The 22,660-nt window shown below is 55.4% G+C and overlaps 1 protein-coding gene across 1 annotated transcript in view; it reads right to left on the reverse strand.

Moving 5' to 3' along the window:
- The window catches only part of GRIK3 (glutamate ionotropic receptor kainate type subunit 3), a 229,386-nt gene that overhangs the window by 47,802 nt on the left and 158,924 nt on the right, over nucleotides 1–22,660 (reverse strand). Inside the window, exons 5-9 of the mRNA XM_027059631.2 lie at nucleotides 22,532–22,585; nucleotides 13,033–13,206; nucleotides 12,300–12,443; nucleotides 6,940–7,047; nucleotides 3,712–3,825 (exon numbers count right to left, since the gene is read on the reverse strand). Of these exons, the coding sequence (XP_026915432.1) occupies nucleotides 3,712–3,825; nucleotides 6,940–7,047; nucleotides 12,300–12,443; nucleotides 13,033–13,206; nucleotides 22,532–22,585 (594 nt within the window). The remainder of the gene's footprint in view (nucleotides 1–3,711; nucleotides 3,826–6,939; nucleotides 7,048–12,299; nucleotides 12,444–13,032; nucleotides 13,207–22,531; nucleotides 22,586–22,660) is intronic.

A 22,660-nucleotide genomic window follows, 5' to 3' on the forward strand; every position in this document is an offset into this window, starting at 1 on the left:
GGGGAATTACCATGATGTCAGGCCCAGGAACTCAGACCTTGGGCAGAGCGGATGAGAAGGTGGTGGTCGGGAGCTGCAGTCTGACATATCGGTAGGAGACTAGAACTAGGAGGGACGCCGGAGGTCAAGGTCACAAACCCTAAGGCCTCCAGGGGCCGGCCAGGGAACAAGGAGGCGAGAGGCAGCTGAGTGTCAGCGGTGGGTAGTGGTGGGGTGCTGTTGGACGCAAGTTCCAAGTCTGTAGGGTACCCTGTGCTGGAGAGAACCTCTGTGGTCATGGTCAGGGGTCAGTCTTCAGAGAAGTCCAGGGCTCAGCTGGGGACAGAAGCAGAGGTTTTCTCTACAACACTCTGCATACTGCACTACGCCTGCGCTCTCCGGAGACCGGATCTAGAATCGGTAATAGTAATTAGTAACAGTAGCAGCTACCATTTGGCATGCATTTATATGTATTAACGTATTTGTATTAATTACCAACAAATTACAGAATATAAATTATTCATTTATTGACTTATCTTCATGAATCACTCCGCCTCTCAACTCTATGGAGTAGACACAGTTACCGCCACCTCTCTTTTTCAGGTGGGGAAACTGAGGCATGGAGCGGTTAGGCAGTTTTCCAGCGTCACAGGCTGGATAACAGTAAAGCCAGGGCTCAGACCTGAAGGTTTGTGGTCTTTTTTTTTTTTTTTTTTTTTAACATTTATTTAGTTTTGAAGGAGAGAGAGAGAGAGACACAGACGGAGCGTGAGTAGGGGAGGGGCAGAGAGAGAGGGAGACGCAGAATCCAGGCTCTGAGATGTCAGTACAGAGCCCGATGTGGGGCTCGAACTCACTAGCTGTGAGACCGTGACCTGAGCCGCAGTCTAACGCCCACTGACTGAGCCACCCCGGGGCCACCGGAAGGTTTGAGCTCTCAACCACCACAGTCTTGCCCCGGCATCCTGGTCACACTGCACGACCCAAACGGCTGCTGGGCTACTGTTTGCCTGAGACGACAGACGGTGGGCCAAATGGAGCTGCGTGCAGGCTAGGGGCCGAGACGGGCTTCTCTGCTTCCCTATCTTCCGGGGTGCCTGAAGGCCAGTGCGACCCTGCGGGTGGGACTTCCAGCAAGGGACTGAGCGCATCAGGTAGGGGGCTTTGCAAGAAGCTGTGAGTGCGGACAGAGAAGGGCCTAGGATGTCTGCTGGATCCTGCCTCTGCTGGTGTAGACAAATCCTGTGCACCTTTGCGGAAGGGTCTTATGCCCTTGAAATCAGGCCGCTGCCATTTTAATAAAATTCACGCCTGTGGTCTTTCAAGGTGTGTATATCCTGTATCCTGCTGGTAGATTACCTCTAGCTGGTCGCTCACTTGAGGGCATTGTTTTGTGGCTGAATCACCTCGGCTCACTTAATCACCCTTCTTCCCAATCTCTTAGAGCACACTGGTTTTACCTTTTTTAATCTTGCCTTGTGAAAAGTGTTTTATTTATATCTCACATTTTATGCAGTTCTGTTTTTAATCTTTTACCACCTTTTTATTATTTTATTTTCCCTCTTTTAAATTTTAGCTTTGTCACACTCGTATCCTTTTGCTTTCTGACATGTGGTTTTACATTTTTTACCTTGTCTAGCTGGAGCCGTTAATTATTTATGTTAATTTCTCGTCTTTCCTGATGGCTTTCCTTTTCATCTCGTTCCTTATTTTCATTTTTCTCATTATTATTTTCCTTTTAACCTTTGTGTTTTGTTCCCTTTCAACTCTCTCCTTTTCTATTTTCCTTCCCATCAGTATCCCTTCAATTGCTCATCTGTCTTTAATACCTTTGTTGTTCTTTTTTATTTGTTTCTTTTTAATCTTTTATATATACATATATATATATTTAATATAATTTTCCCCCATTCCTGATCAAATCTTTTGACTTCCTGGTCTCAGCAGTCTGATTTTTATATTTAAAAAATATTTCTTTTTTAACGTTTATTTATTTTTGAGACAGAGAGAGACAGAGCATGAACGGGGGAAGGGCAGAGAGAGAGGGAGATACAGAATCTGAAACAGGCTCCAGGCTCTGAGCGGTCAGCACAGAGCCCGACGCGGGGCTCGAACTCATGGACCGCGAGATCATGACCTGAGCCAAAGTCGAAGCTTAACCCACTGAGCCACCCAGGCGCCCCGATTTTTATATTTTTTTAGTTAACAACAATTTAATCAATAAAGGCAGGCAGGATGTACGGTGTTGGGGAAGATGCCTGGGGCAGGGGGGTTCATCCCCAAACCTGCGGGGCAGGTGTCTCCCCAGCCCTCTCATCCTGGATCCGGCTCTGTCGGCAGTAGGTCCAGAACCAAGGTTAGGACTCCATCACCTTTAACATGGATCCTATCAATGGTCATGACCCTGAAGGCTGGAGGTGAGACCCATAGGCTATAGTTGCTCTCTAGAAGCTGCTGGTGTCCCCGTGTCTGCTGCTCACTGGGAGAATGGGGCTGAACTCCTATGTCCCTTCCTGCCTGGGGGGGTCCACCATTTGGCCACCAAGCATACGTCTGGTGAATCACACTAGAGAGAGGACACAGGACCGTTCATCGGGGCCTGGCTCAGCTGCCTCCCACGGGAAGCAGGTGGGGCAACGCCATCTCGGCATCATGGAAGGTCCCAGTGCCCAGCCCCGCTCCCAGGTTGCATCCTGGGGCAGCCTCATTTTATCCAAGCCCTTCAAACCAGGTTGAGCCCTCTTTTTTGTAGAGAATTTGCTTTTCTGATATTGTATTTATTGTATCGTATTGTATGTGCTTTAATATAAGGAGAAGCTCCCTGAATCGTCCTCAAAAGGTCTTTGGTCAGGATCCACCAGGCTGTGATCAGGCTACCTGTCCCCAGTGTGGCCCAGCTTGGGTCCCAAAGAGCAGTGCTGTGTCTCTGAAAGGGTGGGCCCTGAGTCTGTGGATGCTCTGGAGGCCTTCCAGAAGGGGCCAGTGCAGTGGAGAGGGCACAGCACTGGCCAGTCAAGAGGCCAGTGGCGGGGTATGCCCTTCTGCCCACCCTGAGCTCTAAGGTGCAGAGAGCCTGGGAGATGCCAAGAGCCACTCCTTGGGTCAGAAGAAGGAGGCGCTATTCAGTCCTGGTGAATGGAGGGAGGGTGACAGGTAGAGTGGCCACAGAGGAGAGCTCTCAGGATGGGACACCGTGGACAGTGGCATGTGTGTGGGCTCCCGGCACCCACTGGGCTCTCTGGGTGTGGCCACAGTACCCATCAGAGCTGGGGGGACCACTGAGAAGGACCTTTTCCTTGGGAACTGAGGTAAAGAGGTGGACCCTCAGTCTTGGTGCAGAGGGCAGGCTAACCTCTTTCCTTCTACCCCTTCGTGGTTCGTGCTTGGGCCCAGGGGTGGGTGGGGGCGGGGGGATAAATGCAAACACACAGGTCTCCGAAGATCGGCTTCCAAGCAGTTCTCAGACGGGCACGAGAACCAGCCCCCTCTGCCTTTGGAAAGAGGCCTCTGAAAGCCACCCCCTGGGTTCTTTGGCCTGTGGCCACAAGCAGATCTGCTGTGCTCCAACTGCCAAGGGCTTTCTGAGGGACCCTCAGCGCTTCTACCTCCCCCATCTTCCAGCCTAGCAGCAACCCCCTGAGCGGTGCCCGGTCTGGGCTGGGTGGGGCGACAGAGGGGCCTCTTCAGCCCGTCCCTGGCTCACACAGTCCCTCCCACAGGGCTGCAGGCTCTTACCAGCACGGTGGTGACGATGAGGGACCTGTTCGTCAGAGAGTCGGTGACATTCGGGCCTCGGCCTTTGGCAACCTCCGTGATGTTGAGCCCCTCCGCAGGACTCCACACCCCAACCTGGATGGACAGACAGACAGAGAAAAGGGGCTGAGTCCTCAGACGGCCAACAAGGCCATCATCTCCTTCCCATTCTTGGTGAGCATCGTCGTCACGGCTGACAGGCTGTGAGCTAACTCCTGACAACCTTGCTGCCTCCCTTCTTCTTGGAGGAGGCGCCCAAGGTGTGGAGTCTCTTGAATTCCATCACCTCCCCCTTGCTGGCTGGAGGGGAAAATGCAGAGGAGAAGGGGAGTGTAAAAACAGCCCAGGGACCTCAGCCTGGGGTGGAACAGATACACTAAGAAATCAGGGGTCCTGGGTCAGGGCCAGTCCTACCCCAGGACAGAGCCACTCTGAGCCTGGTGGGCCTCCCTCCTCCTGGGGAAGACGCTGGGCACCCAGCTGCTCACTCACTGGGTCTCTGCCCTGGTGCCACTTCCCGGGGCCAGGACACCCTCCAAAGCCCGGAACAGGGTCTGGAGCAAGGGGGATGTTCACCCAACATTCGCGGACTGGGTTAATGGGTGATGAGATGTGTCCCATGCAGGAAGGCAGGCTGGGCAGGAGCTGGTCTTTGGCAGATCAAAGAGCGGAGGGCCCTCACTGCGGGCCTGGTTGCTGCTGGGTTTGAAGGCAGTTTGCTTTGTGGTTTTACTTCTAAAGTTGGCGGATATCCTGGCCAAGGTGGCATAATCTGTCTCTCCACGGTGCCCTAGTTGCTATCAGGCCTGAGGCTGGAGGACGCCAGGGAAGATCAAGTTTACCCATCATTGCCTCGGGCTTCATGAAGGTCCCACTCTGCCCAGCTCCCCTGACTCTCCTTCAGGTCCCCTCCCTCAAGGAAGGTTTTGGCATGCCCATTCTGTCCTTGGCCTAGCTGGGGGGCACTCGGGAAACTTAATCAATTAAACAGAGAGGCCAAATGCAAACATCCCATTAAGAGAGCTGTGCAAAGCAGATAGCAGACAGACATGTAATTATGCCTGGGTAATTCTGCCTTAATCCTCCCAGAGCCACCGGCTGGAGCTGGCTGGATCAGCTATGACCCGGCTTAGCAAACAGAAGTGATGATACAAGAGGCAGGGCGGCTGTGTGGGGGCTTAGCACCCTCTCCATGCAGGATTTCTGTCTACGCAGACCCCCTAGAGCCAAGAGAAGAGACAGGCAGACCGCCTCAAAGTGGGCCCAGCCCATGAGGGGTCCCTAGCAGTACACCCGGGTGCCCCATACACATCTGTCCAGTGGTTCCTGAGCAGCTGGAACCCTCACCCCAGAAAGCACCTACTGACTTCCCACTGCATGCCTGGCTAGATCCCGGGAGTCCTGGGGAGGCGAGAACACTTAGGATGGAGGAGGACCCAGCCTCTACAGGCTGTCTGCCCATCACTCCCTGTGGCTGTGACCGGGAGCCTCCGGAGGAGGCAGGTCAACCTCTGTCCGGGTATATAGTAGGAGGGCTTTTCTTGGGTGTTAGCTATCGTCACTCTGTCCTTGGGAGAGGGATGCTGTGGTAGAAGGCTCAGATGGAAAGTGCTCTCATGATCCCATTACTCGCGTCTGCTGCGGGCATGGGAGCGGGTCGCACGGGCATACGTGGGTCTAACTGCCATCCTTGGAATTTGAGGCCATCTCCAGAGATGGACAGTTGAGAGAGCAGAAAGGAGATGCCACTTGAGCAAAAACCACTGCAGCAATACTGCTGGAGAAGGAAGGTCCACCCCCCACCCTCCCACCCCCAGGCACTGCCGGAGTTTAAACAGGAGCTGGCATACTGCCCGGCAAGACCTTGTGGTGCGAGTAGGTTGGACCAACCGGTCTCCCTGATCTTAGGAGCGGAGGCCACAGCGCCTATCCCTAAGGGACTGACGCTGTATGCAGAGGAAAGGTGGCGATTCCCTGGCCACCCCTGCACAGGAGCCCCCATTAGTCTGTGGGACACTCAGGAGTGGGCGGAGTAAACTTGGCCACAAGTTGCAACCCAGCCAGAGCCACGTCTGTGCCTGAAGGAGCGACCCCAGGAGACAGAGGCCACCTCCACAGCCAGGGCGATCACTGAGCCAAAGGAGGGGCCAGAGGGAGTGGGTGTGACTGCGCCACAGGGAATGTTCTGGGGCCAGTGGAGGCTGGGCGTGGAGAGGCAAGTTGGGTTGTTTCTCGGAGAGCCATAAAAGTCCAAGTCAGGGGCTGGAGCTTAACTCGGCACTGGCGGTGGAGGGGGCGGGGGGGACCATGCTGTGCTTTGGGAAGCTGTGTGTGTGTGTGTGTGTGTGTGTGTGTGTATACACACGGAGCATGGCTGCAGGCTCAAGGGTGGAGGTGGAGAGGCCAGGGCTGAGTGCTAAAACAATCCAAGGGAGGGAGGCCTGATCAATGGCAGACAGGGGTGGAGAGGAGAGGAATCAAGCCATCCTGAAGTCTCAGAGGCATCCAAGCTGGCCCCTCCCCAACTTCCGGGTTTTTGTTCACCCTACTCCCAGGCTGGTGGGAGAGGGTGTGGCTGACCCCCTGGTCCTGAGGTCCCAGGAATTCGGAGAATTAGGGCTAATGTTGAATCTCCTCCCCAGGCCAGCAGCCTGACTGGACAGAATATGCAGAAGGCTCCCAGGGAGAATTGGCCTCATTTACAAACGTCTGATGGTAGCCAGATGGAGGCCCCAGAAGGGCTTGCTTTCTCATCAAAACCCCCTGAAATCATTGAGACCTTAGAAACCGAGAGTGAGATCAGAATTCAGGTGCTTCAACTTCTCTCTAAGGATAAGAACCAACTGCATTTCCCAGACAAGCAATCATATTGCTTAATCTTTGCTTAAATGCCTCCAGTGACAGTGAACTCACTACTCCCCAGGCAGCCACCCCCTGGTGGTTAGAGTTCTGTTACCCAAAGTCGGGTCTGTCCCTCTGCGTGCCGCAACCCCCCCACCCCCAGCCTTTCATGACTTCCCAGTTAAGCATCCCCGGTGGCCCTTGCTCACCGGGCGATAGCCTGGGTGTCTGCCACGGCCAGGCCACTGGGTTCTGTACCCTTCCAGTCTGACCAGGCCTCCATGTTCTCCGAAGGGCCAGGGCACAGGCCATGCCAGGTCATGTCGAGCCCCCAAGGTCTTGTCCCCTCCCTCTCCTGAGCCCACGCACCTTCTCCAGGCCGTCCTCCTTCAGGCTGATGATGTCCAGATCAAAATCCGTCCGTAAGCCACTGGTTTTGTTGAAAACAATCCGTCCAGTTAATCCTTCCCATTGAGCCTGCCGGAAGGGAGAGGGCAGAGCGGCAATTCCTCGGGCTCATAAATCATCATTCGGTACAACTGTACAATGCTTCATTTTAATTACTCTTTGCACTGATACTGTTCCCCCAAGACCATGATTAATTAATAATCACCTCCATCATTGCTCGGGCTGTGGTGCGAGCCAGCGATTTCCATAAATTCTATTATGCTCTTTAGCCAGCTTTACATTTGCACCTTCTCGTGTACAACATCGATCTCAGACGCACTCAAATGAGCCCCCGCCTTGAAGCCAAAGAGGAGGGGAAGCCCGTGTCAGGTCCCCAGAGAGGGGCAAGGAGGAGGCAGGCGGGCGGCTTGGGGCAGGTGACTCCTACCCAGAGGCGGAAAAGCCAAGGGGCCGAGCCAGCCCTGGAGGTAAGACCAGACGCGTGGAGTAGAGCAGGAGGAGACCGAGAAGTCACCCCCACCGCCCCCGGCCCCAGCTCCACGAGCGTCGAAGTTAAGAACTCTGGGGTCAGAATGCCGGGTCCAACCGCAGTCAGCTGTGCAAACTTAGGAATTCTAGGTCACCTCTCTGCCTCAGTTTCCTCATCTACAAAACGGGATTCATAATTGTACCAAAACGCCACGGGGGGTGAATGGAGATAAAGCCCATAAAATACTCAGGACAGTGCGTGGTACCACCCGAGCCCTTGAGCTCATGGTCACTTTTGTGTCTTGTCATTAACATCGTTAACCAGAGAGAGATGCAGAGAACATGCAGGACCCAAGCTGAGAAAGTCCCACTCTTCTAGATCAGGGGCGAGCAAGCTACAGCTGGTGCCCCGATAGGCCTGCGGCCTGTTTTTGTAAACAGTTGATTAGAACACAGCCACACCCATGTGTTTACTTATTGTCTTTGGCCGCTTTGGAGCCGCTGCCTCAGGCCTGGATAGTTACAAAGAGACCATCTGGCCCACAAAGCCCAAATATTTACTATCCAGCCCGTTGCAGGAAAGGTTTGCTGACTCCATTCTAGAAAATACCTTTCCTGTGGACCCAATGCATCCCTGCAAAGTACTTCACACCGCTCAGAGCATGTAACCTCCACAGCAGCCCCGCAGGTGGGCCAGGTGAGGTCACGATTCCCATTTTACAGACCAGGAAGCAGGCCAGGAAGGCCGGGCGCATCACCCAAGCTCGCAGAGGGGGTCAGAGCTCCAAGCTGCAGCTGGGGTCCCAGGGCCCCACCCCTCAGGCTGGAGCCCCGTCCTTTCTCTCCCTTCTCCAAGGAGGTAGGAGGCAGCCAGCACACGCGTAAACGCCCCAATACCCACGGGCTTTCTGTGTCTGGGAGAACAAACCCATCCATCCTGGAGGCCCTGGGAACCAAGGGAGGCTGCAGGCTGGAGGTGGGGGAGGAAATCTGGAGCTCACACAGTCCACTGGGCTGGAGGTGGCTGGGGAAGGAGGCGCCAGAGAACATGGGGGCGGGGGAAGGTCTGATTATGGAAATGTTTGCTTTGCCAAGGTGGTTCCCAACCACACTGGGGTCATGACCCCCTGCAGGCTCTGAAAATGGCCCCAGGGCCTCTCCCTGGCTGAATGTCCCTGGCGCACACACTGACACTCAGAACTGGACGCCCAAGTTCGTGGGACCATGGATCCCAGGAGTCCAAAATAAAACCCGTGGGCTCTCCAAGCATTTGGGCAGCTCTAAGGCCCCAAGGTAAGTGTGCAGATGAGCCAGCCGGTAGACCGACCGAGGCAGAGGGGCGGGGCCTGGAAGGGGTACGGGAAGCTCTAAGACAAGTTGGACAGAATGCGGGCTTTGCACAAATGATCCAACCTCTCTGAGCTTCAGCAAGGGGAAAATGATCTGTTTCACAGGTGTTCAAAAAGATGTATAAAGTGCTTAGCACAGTGCCTGCCATCTATGATCCCAGCTAAGTGCTATAAGGTATTATTTCTCCCTTGGATTACAGGGCTGGTGCTTAGCTGGGAGGAAGGCTGGGGGCTTGGGCCAGGGCCTGAGGCCTCAGTAGAAATCTTGTCATAGAGGGCTAACTAACCCCCTTTCCTGAATGTGCTTTGTCTCATCACAATCCTGCCAGGTGGGTGTCACTGTCGCCCCCATTTTAGGATCTTAGACACAGAGGCTCAAAGAGGGGCTGAGCTATAGAAAGCTGCACGGGATGGTGCTGCAGGGCAGAATCCGGGTCTGCAGGAACAGAGTTGAAGAGCGTGGGGTCACCATGCCCAAGTTCAGTAGGGGAGGCTTAAAGAGCCTGGGGGGCTGGAAACGGGGTTGGGGACAGAGACTAAAATATCAGACAAGGTAAAGACCACTGTTTATAACTTCACAGGGAGGCTCAGCTCCCCTCGGGCTGGCTGGCTCCCCCCTCCTCTGCACCCTCAGGCTATCTCCTGGCCCCCAGGGGAAATCACAGCAGGTGCCTTCAACCTGCACTGGGAGCGGACAAAGCTTCCCCCTTGTCAGCTCTGGAGGAATTAAATGCCAGCAGGGGGGCACGGACTGTCTGTGGGCGGGTGGGCAGGGCCAGGGCAAGGAGCCACTGGCAGCTCCTCCCCGTGACATTTCCCGGCCTGCCCGCCCCTTCCAGCCACCGCTCAAGACTCGCTAAATGAAAGATGCTTCACACGCTCTGAACTCCGGCCTGGTATTTTCCAGCTCCTCTCGGAAATGCCAAGTCTTTAAAATGATTTACTGTCACGCAGTCAGAGAAGGAGACGGGCAACTTGGAAATGGTCTGAGGGAAGACTTGTGCTGGGCTCAGGCAGGGCACTGGGGTCCCGGTCCCGGGCAGAGGTGGCACTGTGGGCCAGCCACGCGGCTGCTCGGGGCCTCCGTCTCCACCGCCCTCAAATGCAGGTGGCACAAACGTGTTTCTGAAAGGGCTCCGTAAGAGTGTGAGTGGTGAGGGCCACTCACTGGGCCAGCGGCCAGGAAACAGGAGGTACACCGGTGTGGGCCAGTCAGCCCCAGGAGGGAGAAGGGGCCCCTTTCTACGGGGCGGGCGGTGACGAATCTGCTCCCTGTAGGGTTTTGTCACTGAGCCTCAAAAATTCCAACGGGTGAGGGGTAGACAGGGTGGGGGTCCCCGAAGCTATGTGGCCCAGAGATCCTCGTGAGCTGGAAACCCAGCATGGAGAAGAAGTCATAGTCATGGCAGTTGTGACGACAGTAACTGCAGCCAATCTGTTCAGCATCTGGTCTGTGCCACGCTCTGTCCTGAGTGCTTCACCTACACCATCACCCACCTCATCCTGCAACAACCCTAGGAAAATCTCCAGGGTACAGAGACAGAGCTGAGGCACAGAGACATTCAGTAGCTTGCCTAAGGTCACACAGCTAAAAAGTGGTTAAGCTTCAAAGCCACTTTTGCTTGGCTCGTAAGGGTCCCAGGGTCGTGGCTCGGGTCACCGACCCCCTCACGCTGGCCTCTGACCGCTCCGTCGGAGGCCTGCCGAGGAAGGAGGCACAGGCGGCTGAGAGTCGGGTCTCAGAGTTCCCCGAGAACAAGCCGGTGATCGCTCAGGCCAAGCAGGCCTGCTCAGGGCATTGGACAATCAGACTTCCTCTGCAGTTTTGAGTTGGATGAGAAGGGACCATCATGGTCTTCTTATACCAAAATATCCGACACTGGATGGAGCCCCTTCGAGGCGTGAGGGAGGTGGTCCCAAGGACTTCGTGCCACCCTCACCATGATGGTCACCAGACGGTGACATCTGCCAGGAGAGGAAATGGACACTTGGGGACATCTAGGACCATGCGTGAAGCCACACAGCTGGGAGAGGCAGAGACAACTCCACAGGCACGTACGTCAAACTACAGCCCGTGTCCTGTCCCCATTCCTTTTAGCGCTGTTCCCAGGTGGTGGTGGTGACCTCGGGACTTGGGGGAAAGCTAACTGTCCACTGAGAATAAAGTGGTGGGTCTGTTACTGGCCCTCCTGGAGCTGCCTTCCTTTGCACGTGGGATTACATTCCTGAATGCAAGGGCTTGCTTCCTGTCTGCCCCCTCCCTAGGCTGGGAGCTCTGGGAATGCGGGGGCTCGTCTGTCTCAGCCCCACTGGATCCCAGTGCAGGGTTCTGCGCCTGGCACCCAGCGGGCCCACCACAATCAGCTGCTGAATAAATGAATGAGTGCTCAAGGCAGCCTGCCTCATTTCTGGTCCACTGGGATTGCTACAAAGAGATCATCTACACAGCCCTCCTGGAGGGCTTCCCCCCGCCGCACTCCGTGCCGCCTGGACGTGGTCACTCCCTCTGACCCAGGATAACCCTGCCCGGATCTCGTCCCCAAGTGGTCTTCCTCCACCAGTCACTGGGATTTGCCTCTGCCCACGTCCTGGGCTAGATGCTTTGCGTCCAGTTTCACACGGTCTTCTAAACAATACGGAGGTAAGGACTCTTAATGCCCATTTTACAGTCCAGGAAACTGAGAATCAGAACGTTAATCCTCTCACCCGAAGGCACACAGCTAATCGTGATGCAGCCAGGACGCCTGGCCCCGGCCTTAGCTTCCCCCGCCTGTAAAACGGGAACGGTGACTGCCACCCACAGCTTACAAGGACAGTGGTGACGGAGAGTCCTTCGAAATTATCCGTTGGCACTAAGTGTTTCAACGGTCATCTGAATAGCAGGATGGATTTCTGCTCTCTGGTTCCTCTGAATCAGCCCCACGGATGGGACTTCTTCACAGCCGCTGTGATGCCGGGAGAGCCGAGTCCCAGGGGGCCCACGACACGAAGAGGAGTTTGGAGGGCTGATTATGATCTACCCAGCCTCCTCTGCCCTGGCACCGCCCTGAGCCCTTTCCGCACGGGGTCTCATCTCCGCTTCACAGCATCCCTGTGACGGGGCATGCTTCGTACCCCATTTTGCAGATGAGCCAATCAAGGCTCAGCAAGGTTCTCTAGCTTGCCCAAGGTCACACAGCCCGAGGCACAGACCCTCATGTCTTGCATCAGAAAGCCCACGCAGGTCCTGCTGACCGTGCTGACCGCCCACGGAGAACCTCCTACACGCCAGGGCCTTTGCCTCTCAATCCCCCTGTAAGAACGAGCCTGTCAGGCCCATTTTCCCCCCAAGGAAACTGAGGCTCAGAGAGGAGAAGCACTGAGGCCGGGTTTGTGCGGACTGGAAACGGGTTCTGCCTGACTCCCACACTCGGGCCTTCGCTCTGCAGCTCTGCTGACCCCATGCTGATCCCCAGGGGCAGTGGGGGGAAGCCCTGGCTGGGGGAGGTGCAGGGGAACACTCACCTCCTTGATGAAGTTCATGAAGCGGCCGCCAAAGCGCCAGGCCTTGTGCCGATGGCACTGCAGGGAGTTCACGGTCATCTGGGGTGCCCGCTGGTAGCACACAGACACGATGTGGACGGCATCATACAGTAAGGCCGCGTCAGTCTGCAGGGGAGGGCCCGGGGCCTGCCTGAGAGCAGATCCCAAGCCCCGAGAGTCCTCGGCCCAATCTGCTCTGTCCCTTTTCCCCTCCCTCGCCAGACACGAGGGGTCCGGGTGAGGGAAAGGCCCACGGTGACCCCGTCCACGCCCCCAGCAAAGGCCAGACTTGGGTGTCCCTGCTGTTCCACAGACACTCAACTCCCACTCTCTGCAGCTCAGACCTCCTCCCTCTAGGCCCTCTCACCCCATCCCACTGCTCCTGCTGCCCCCCTAGGTCCTGCCCACACCTTCTCCCTTCCCGCTCCCCAGCCTTCGGCTGGTCACAGCCGAGGGTCCTTATCCCCGCGCTCCGAAACAATCCGTTTACAAGCCTCCACTACCACCTTTGGTGTGGGACTGTGTCTGATTCCTTTGTGTTCCCAGAGCCTAGTCTAAGGTCTGAGGAAGGGAAGTGGTGGGAGGGGAGAAGAGATAGGGAGGACGGAGGGAAGGGAAGAAGGACGGGAGGAAGGAAGAAAAGATAGAAGAGGGAAAGGAGAGAGAAGGACAGGGAAAGGGGAGACCCTGGATCTGACCCGCCTGGCTGGAATACCATCATCACTCCGTCCAACAGGCCGGACTCTGCCCGGGGAGCCGCCTGCAGCCTCTCCATGGACCACTTCTCCACGATGGCCGAGACATGGGGGTTGTCCACGTTGAGGATCCGAAACCCTGTCAGGTTCACCCCTGAGTAGCGGTAGGGCTCCAGGTCTAACGCATATAGATCCTTGACGGAGAGAGGTTCGAGTAAATAACGGTGTGGCTGCTGTAAGCTCCACCCCCCCGCCCCCCCCCCCCATCCCACACTCAGAGCCCCACCACCCAAGGCTGCATCTCCCAGCAGAGCCCTGCTCTGCAGGGGGGAGGCTCAACAGTGACGGTGACGGAGCACCTACAGGAGCACTGATGTGGAATTGACGGGAACACCCTCTGCCTGCTGGCCAACCTCACATACTCACGGCCTGACCTCTGGCAGGTGGCTCAACCAATGTCTTCATCTACGGAATGGGGACTGTGGCTCTTTTATAGGACCCGGTGCAACAGGTCACATAAAGGCCCAGCCCAGAACATCACAGGAGCTTGGTAAAGGCCATCATGGTCATTCCCAACGATGGGGGAGCCCACTTTGGGAGCACAAAGAGCACTGGGTCTGGGCATCTCCAAGTTACCCAGAGGGAAGCCCAAGGGAATTATTTCACCTGCCCCCAAAAGACTAGTTGAAAACAGTCCTTTCTAGAGGTGCCTGGGTGACTCAGTCGGTCAAGCATCCGACTTCAGCTCAGGTCACGATCTCGCGGTCCGTGAGTTCAAGCCCCTCGTCAGGCTCTGTGCTGACAGCTCAGAGCCTGGAGCCTGCTTCAGATTCTGTGCCTCCCTCCCTCTCTGCCCCGCCCATGCTCATACTCTGTCTCTGTCACTCTCAAAAATGAATAAATGTTAATTAAAAAAATAATAAAAAATAGACTAGTCCTTTCTAGCTTTTGCACAGTGAAGGAAACCATCAACAAAATGAAAACACTGAGCCGGAGAAGTACTTGCAAACTATGTATCTGACAAGGCATTGATACCCGAGATCTATAAAGAACTCCTACAACTCAGTAACAACACCACCACCAAAAGCCAAAACCAGATTAAAAAATGGGCAGTGAACCTGAAAACACATTTTTCTAAAGAAGACATCCAGATGGCCAACAGACACATGCAAAGGTGCTCAGCATCACTCATCATCAGGGAAATGCAAATCAAAACCACCACAAGCCCTCACCTGGCACCTGTCAGAATGGCTAGAACCAAAAAGATAAGGAACCACAAGTGTTGGCGAGGACGCAGAGAGAAAGGAACCCTCGTGCACTGTTGGTGGGAATGCAAACGGGTGCAGCCACTGTGGAAAACAGTATGGAGTCTCCTCAAAAAATTACAACCAGAACTACTCTATGATCCAGGGGTTCCACTTCTGGGCATTTATCTGAAGCAAACAAAAAATCTAATTTGACAACACACGTGCACTCCTGTGTTCACTCCAGCATGACTTATAGTAGCCACGATGTGGAAGCAACCTACGTGTCCATCGACAGCTGAACGGATAAAGAAGATGTGGTGTGTACACACAGAGGAATGTAAGTCAGCCATAAAAAAAAAAACAAAAAAACGACAAAATCCTGCCATTTGTAACAATGTGTCTGGACCTAGAGGGCATTATGCTAAGTGAAGCAAGTCAAACAGAGGAAGACAAATACCGTATGATGTCACTTACGTGTGGAATCTAAAAAGCAAAACAAAACAAACTCACAGACACAGAGAACAAACTGGTGGATGCCAGAAGGGGAGAGGGGTGGGGGTGGGGGGACGGGCAAAATAGGTCAAGGGGATTGAGAGGGACGAACTTGCAGCTATAAAATAAGTAAGTCACGGGGACGTAATGTGCAGCACGGAGAATGCAGTCAGTTATACGGTCATGACTTTGTATGGTGACAGACGGCAACCAAACCTACTGTGGGGACCGTTTTGTAATGTATAAAAATATTGAATTGCTATCTTGTGCCCCTGAAATGAACATAATATCGTAGGTCAGTTATAATTCAATAAAAAAGAAGAGTCTTTCTGCTTGGGACTCAAGAAATACCGCTGTCTTCTTCTCACAAGCCAGGCCTCTCACCCTTCGCCTCCTAGGAACAGCTGGCCGACAGTCAGCCCGTCTGTCCGTGGCCAGGCCACATCCGGTCTGGTGCAATGGGTAGGCCCTGGCCGAAGGGCCAGGAAGACAAGCCTCAATGCCTGGAGCGGCCCAGCTCCGGCCCCTCCCTGCACTCCAGCTCTGTGGCAAGGTGGGCCGGTCAGGCGAGGAGGCAGAGGGGTTGGGGGGGGGGGGGAAGGGGGGGCAAGCCAGGCATTAATAAAAAGTGGCAGGTGGCAGGGGCAGGGAGGTGGCAGGTGGTAGCTGGAGGAGCGGAGCAGAGTTCCGTCCGTCCTGTTAAGCAAAACTCCCCAAACTTGGAAATAAGGCGGAAGGGAATGTCGTAGGGAATGTCGTAGGGAAGCATCGCTGACCAGGCCCGTCCTGGATTCTGTGATGCTCTGGGAGAACGCACCTGGGCCTGACTTCACTCTCAGCTACTGATTAAAGGCCCAGACTCAAGGTTAACTTGGAGATCTTTGCCAACTGGAAAGATAAACCCCAATGTTGTGGTTTATTGCCCTGTAGGACATTAATTCACTGAGCAGTCTTACTCTGTGTTTTCCCCTCCAAATAAAAACTCAATCCCTCAAAAGCTCTTGGAGCCAGTGTTGCCATCCTACTGGTTCCCTTGTTAGTGAACGGAATCCGTCTTTGATACGTGTTTATCCTATATTTGCATGAGTCATTTTTTTACTTTTTGAAAATGTAACACACTATGATCCTCTGGATTGGCCCCTTCCTACTAGTGAAGAAACTGCGTCCTAAGGTCCTCCTGGCCAACTGCCCATCCTTTTCCATGCTCTGCCCTCATCAAGCTGCCTTCCGTCCCGGCCCCCGGTCCATCCTCTTTCTTGGGTCCCTCGACTCAGACCCTCCGTCCTGTGCTGGGAGAGCGGCAGGGCACCCCGTGGGCTGTACTCTTCTCTGCATGGCCACAGCCATCGGGAATAACACCCCAGCCCGTCACAGTCCACGCTTCGGTTAACTCAGTGGTGGCTCGAGGAACAATGAGCCCACGGAGCAGGTTATGCACATGGTGCTGGTGCCCTCCTGTCTCCCTAATTGATGCTAAACTCCTGCTGCTCCCGCTGCACCCCCAGAATGGGCTTCTTCTAGGGTGCATTCTGTTGGTTTCCCCTTTGAAGGCTTCAGGAGTAGGGAGTAGCGGGGAGGTTTGGCACAGACTTGAACCGACAAGAAAAGTCAGTCCTAGCCTTGCCCAAACAAATAGGGTGCTGATTCTCGGCCAGGACTTGGGACAGGGAAGGGGTCGGGTGGGAGCACGAAGCTGGGTCTTCAGCAGACGAGGGGTCTCGCTGGGCCCGGCCAGAGGGTGCCTGCCGCAGTCTCAGTGGGGAGCCCAGGGTGGGCACCACGCTCAGCCCTGATGTGGAAGACATTGTCCCATCTCAGTAACCCCCTGCGAAGTAGCTGTTTAATCGTCTTCTCCTTTTACAGATGAGGAAGCAGGGTCAGGGGCATCAGGCGACTCGCCTGCGGTCACAAAGCTCCTACAGGGCGGAGCAGAATTCGGACCCGGGGCCATTTCAGTGGTGTGTTGGAGCCGACTCCCACGGGCCCGTGGGAGCTAACTGTTCGCACTTCCTCCTGTCCCTGTGCGTGTCCAGTGACATCACATTGGTAGCTTAATACCAGCCACAGTGGAAGTATTCACACCACGGAAATCAGAGGCACTACAAGTCCAGGGGCATCCCCCCTCCCCTCTGAGAGCTGGTTGTACATTTTTGTCTGTCTTATTCAAAAATTCCCAGGCTTTACTGTCCCCAGTGGTTGCCAAACACACAATATGCATCAGGATGGGTTCTGGAGCTTTTGGGGGGGGGGGGACGTATAAGCCACGGACAGTCTGGGGTGTGGCCCCTGGTTGTTGGGAGGTGAGGGGCAGACAGGAGTCCGGTCCTTCCCGCCTTACCCATCTTGGCAATAGAGAAACAATCACGACGAGCTAATAGCTATGAACACCTGTCAATCTTACACCTCAGGCACCACTTAATTCGCATCTCCACCTCACACAAGGAGGGTGTTGTTGGCACCCCATTTTAGAGAAAGGAACTGAGGCACAGAGAGGTTAGGTTTCACCGCTGGGGAGCGGTGCAGTCAAACCCGGGAAGTCTAGCTCCCGAGCCCTCCCTCTGACCTGTGACCAGGCCTCAGTCCACACAGCACACAGAGGGGTCTTTCTGATGAATCAATCCACCCCCCTCACTCCTGTGTTTATGGATCCTTACTACCCTCTCAGAAGAAAGTGCAATTCTTTAGTTTACAAAGCTCTCCACCCCGCCAGCCCCACTTTTCTTCCCACCCCCTCCCATGTTTGTTTCAAGAGCCAAACCACTTTCGCTCCCCTTTTCCTTTCCTCGCTGGCCCCCATCACACATCTCCTCCTCCCTGTGCCGGCATTTGTGCATGTTCTTATCCTCTGGCTGGAATGTCTCTCTTCTCAACCCTCTTGGGTGGGCTATTCTCTGAGATCCAACTCAAGGGGCACCTCTTCCAGGAAGCCTCCCCTGACTACTCCTTTACACATGCACAACAGAGTGGGTCAGGGGTGCTTCCGCTCTTACCCTGGGACCTCTCGGCTTTCACCCCTCTGATGACAACTATCAGTGTCTATGTCTGTCTCCCCCGTGCACCTGTCACCCGAAGTGGAAAGAAGGGTCGGCCAGCTGAGCCGCTCTCTGGACACCCAAACAGCACTGGGAAGAGCCTGGGATCAAGACTAGTGTTTCACATCCGCCTCTCAGGGGGAGCTCTCAATGACGCTGGAGGTTAGGAGCAGTTTGGCAAATTGCCTGGGGAGGAGGGACAGACCCTTAAGGAGACTGCTTCAGTATCAAGAGATCTTCCCCAAGTCGCCTCTGAAGAAGGCAGGTAAGGGAAGACGAAGCACTTTTGTTTTGCAGAGTGGAGAACGGGGAGTTTGGGGCCAGAGCTGGACTGCTGGGGCCCCGGGAGAGAAGCTGAGCTCTGCCCCCAGGGGGCGCCCTCCTCACGCCGCCCCTGCACAGGCTGGTGGGGGCAAGGCACAGCCTCCTCTCTGATGCGGCGTTAACCTAATATCAAAGGCCTGAAGGATTGCCAAAGCATCAGCCTAGGGCCTCCGTGACTCAGGGGGAAGGGGGCATCTCTGGCCCTGTGGGGGCCTGGATGCTGGTGGCATCGGGCCTTCCAAGCCTACAAGACGTAGCATGTGGTCTGCTGACACGCTGAGCCTGGGAGGGAGCAAGCTGGGGTCACTGCTGGGGTCACCTCCCTCCCTGTCACCCTGAGCCCGGAGTACAAAGTGTGGTAGGACCCGTGGCACCAAATGTCCCTGCTCCTGTGACACAAGGGCAGTGACGACGGGGCACTGCTGAAGAGGCCTCTTTGTCCGGCTCCGATTTTTGGTCCAAACTGCCCCGCGCCGAGACCCCAGGTGCCACGCACGGCGAACCGAGCGCAACCTTGCCGCTTGGCAAAAAGTTGCTGTTCTCGATGCCAAATGTTGACACGCCGAATTCAGTGTCGACGAGGGACCTTTTAGAAACATTCAGCATAACATAATAGACTAATTCATTAGCACCCCATGGGTCTGACTGGGTAGAAGCTGAAGCTCGGAAAACATTGCCTTAAGGAATGACAGATGAAAATATCTTTCCCATGATATAACTGTTATTGCCGGGAAGTGGCATTAATTGTGATTGCTTATCTATTAATTTATTATAATTCTTCTTCCACCTCCAGGCTTTTACCTACACATGACATGTACCAGGGGCTCAGCTGGGGCTGATTAACGCGGGGTTATCTGGGAATGGCTCAAAGCTGGCTGGCACAGATACTGGCCGCTGGGGTAATTAAAATGTCTTCTGCGTGAAAGAAGCGAGTTTGGAGAATGTTTTAGAGGCGAAGAGTTGGTGACGTGGGTTTGCTAAGGGGAAGGAGAGAAATGGCAAATGCCACTGTCCTCCCCGATACAGCCTCGACTGACCAATGGGCAGCAAAGAGGCGGAATCACGAGGCCGACCCTGAAGCCAGCGGGGCCGGGAGGAGGATCCTGGGGCTGGAGCCGGAGCTGAAGCAGGACGTGGGCTGGAGCGGAGGGACCCAAGGGACACGGCTGATGCCCTGGCAGGCAGGCGGCCGGGGGCAGTCGGGAGACACGCTGGTTAGAGCCCCTGATACACGTGCGCGCACCTACTCGGCTGCAAATTGCAGAACTCTTTGTGCGGCAGGGTTTCTCCCTGGAAAGATCCACTCTCCCTGCTCCTCAGAGAGGCCCGGGGAGCACGGGCAGTGGGCTGGAGAGACCGTGCACCAGACCGGAAGTCAGGAGCCACGGCCTCCACCACCGATCCACTGTGAGATTCTGGGCAAGCCACTCAACCTCTCCGGTCCCAGGTTTGCCCATCCATCGACTGGGAGCAAAAACTCTGCCGTGGAAAGAGGAAAACCAGCGATGTGGAGAAAGGGCTTTGGAACCTGTGAGGTGTGGGCAAGGCTGGGATTTGTGGAGGCTCCATTTCCCCTCGTTAGTGTCGACCACTGTGCCTGGACCATGGCTGCCGTGTGCGGCCAGGGGAGGCCAGCCATGACGTTGTGCGGGTTTTCAGGGCGACAGGTCTCCACAGGGACCTTTGGAGCTAGACAGCCCCCAGCTGGTAAAGATCCAGGCTCTGCTCCCTTTCTCGCGAGTGGCCGCTCTGAGCCTTGGTTTCTACTCTCCTGTAAAATCGGGACATCGTTCCTCCCTTGGAGAATTGTTCTGAATTTTGCATGAGATGGGCGATGCTGAATACAGAGAAAACACGAGCAATTTAACACTTACGTAGTACTTAATTAAACATCAGGCACTCAACATACTCAATGCTCTGCGTAACAATGCCATGAGGTGATGCGGTTGCCGTGGTGGCCGTTTTGTGGACGGGAAAACGAGGCACAGAGAGGTGAAGTAACTTGCCCAGGGAAGCGGAAGAATCTCGACTTCTAAGTCAGGCAGGCTGGCCCCAGAGTCCACGGTCTTCACCGTGGCTATGACAAGGGTCTTGGTAACTTGGCTGATTACTTTCTACGTTGTACTGTCGTTATTCATTCATTCAGGCATTAATGGCCGCCTGCTGCCTGGCCAGGCACTATCTGGGCACCGGAGATGTACAGGTGAACGGGTCGCAGTGCTTGATCCTTACGTGCATGAAGGGAGCCTGCCAGCTGGTGGGCTTTGTGTTGGGGCCACCTCTGCACACTGTCTCCCACCCAAGTGCCCTGCTCAGTCCGTGGGGCTTTGAGAGCATCTGTACGTGGCTGCTGGACAAGGGAGTAAACGGATGCTTGAATTAAGGAAATGAAAAAGAGAAGTGGACGCTGTCTGGGGCCAGAGGAAACCCCAGGGCACTCCCTGCCCTGAGCCTCCCTCTAAGACCTCTAGCCTTGTCCCCAGGAGGGCAATGGCATTAACGTAAGGAAACTGGGGTCACTAGGGAGGTGCCGTCTCCAGAGTGTTGCCTGAAAGGTGGAGTCAGGCCAGAGGGCAAAGGGCCCGGACGTTGGTCTCCGCACCCCAGGAGCCCAGGAAGGGGTGCACGGGGCTGCCATGCCAGGGGACAGGGCTTTGGGCCCCTGGAATGTGCCCACCACACCTTCCCAGCCTTCCTCCTCTGCCTCGCTCCGGGCTCCAAACAGAGGTGAAACATGGGAGACCTGATGGCCTCATCCTCCAGCCTGCAATGACTTTCCAGCATATAGCATGGCACGGAAAAGTCAGCTTGGGTGGGCAGAACTCCAGCAGGGACTTGCGGGAAAAGGTGCCTGATCTCGGTCTCCAGTTTCCAGGATCCCATTCTCCCAGCGTGACTCATGGCACGTCCCCAGGTCTGAGCTCTGGATCAAGAGAATGTGCAGGGTGGCCCCTGAGCTCTGCCACGGGCACAGGGTATGTGGGGGTGCAGGGAGGGGAATAAGAAATGGCATGCTGGCAAACGCTTAATAACCAGCTCTCAGGGGAGGGGAGGCTAAAAACCGTCATTTGTAGTATTTGCCAACTCCTGTGGCACGAATATTCCTTCCACCATGGCTGACTTCAAGCCACCTACGTGCTATCGCTGAACGTGGATTTGCGAAGAGATGAACACAACGGGGTCTGGCAATCAGCCAGAGCGAGCCAGCCCCAAGCAATCCGGGGAGGCGCTAACGTGCCTCTTGCCTTTTGCTTATGCTGTTCTCTCGTGTGGAATCCCCTTCCCCTCTCTCCTTGGTGAACTCCTACTGATCCTTCAAGAACAACGTAAGCATCTGCTTTCTTGCCTCGAACTTCCCACCTTCCACCGGCCCCTCCGTACCTGGTGTCTCCTTGCACTGTGCCCCACGGCCATCTGTCCAGGCCTGTGATGGCACGAGCCTGCCGAAGGACCTAGACACGGAGGTGCAGACCGCACAGGAGGGGAGCTCCTTGAGGCCAGGGCCTCAGTGCCAGTCGTCAGGAGATACTCAGCGGAGCCCAGGTGCTGGGTAAGGAATGTTATCTGGGTCCCGGATGGATGAAGGAACACAGAAGCCTGCCGGGCTGATGCAGATGTGGCAGAAGCTCGTTTCAGTGACAGAACAGTTAGCCATGCTGTCACTTGCCCCAGAACAAGGCTGGATGGAACAGTCCCCCCAGGGCCCCCGGGAGGTGCAAGGGTGTCTGGCTCCACGCAGAGCGGCTGGGTGCTGGTGCCCCTTTGGCACGGGGATCTCTTCATTCTGCTGATTTCAGGCCACAACTAATTATCCTAATGGGTTTAAATGGCCCTAAATGCTCTCAGAGTTTGGACAGGACCCATCTGGAGCCTGCAGGTGGGCTGGGCCGGCTGACAGTGAGTGGGGAGACTTCGGCGGGGATGCTGCAGAAATCCAAAGTAGCAATGCCTGTTCTTGTGTGAGGCCTGAGACATTCGAGGCGAAGCGTGTGGGCTGGGAGGCCGGGGTCACCATAGTAAGAACAGCTAATACTTCCACAGCTCTTTGCACGAACCAGGCAGCCCTCTCAGCGTTTTACTTAATCAGCACATTTAGTCCTCAAAACCATCCTAGGGGGTGGAGGCCATGATCGTGCCCATTTCGCAGATGAAGAAACCGAGGCAAGGCTGTGGCTGGTAATCAGAGGGGCTTGTGGTCGCATGGGCAGGTCTAGACTCACTGCCCTCGGTCACAACACGATGTCATTTCTCAAAGTGGGCGGGCCACAAACATATCCCTGTGCCCCTGCCTGGGCCCACACCTAGAGCCTCGGGAAGCAAGGCCAGCGCGAATCTTCTCTAGCTGCAGCAACTGTCCCCACCAGGCTGACCTTGCTCCGAGGGGGTCCCACCCCGACCCGTGCCATGACCCAGCGGTACGTTACCAGAGTGGTGAAGATAAAGTGGTAGTATTCCGTCATCATGCCCATGGCCATGGCCTGCGGGAAAGCAGAACATTAGCAACTTGCAGGGAGTGCCCGAGAAGCAGCCTCCCCACTTCCACTCCAGTGGTG

The sequence above is a fragment of the Acinonyx jubatus genome, chromosome C1 (genome assembly GCF_027475565.1).
Source record: "Acinonyx jubatus isolate Ajub_Pintada_27869175 chromosome C1, VMU_Ajub_asm_v1.0, whole genome shotgun sequence".
Taxonomy (NCBI): domain Eukaryota; kingdom Metazoa; phylum Chordata; class Mammalia; order Carnivora; family Felidae; genus Acinonyx; species Acinonyx jubatus.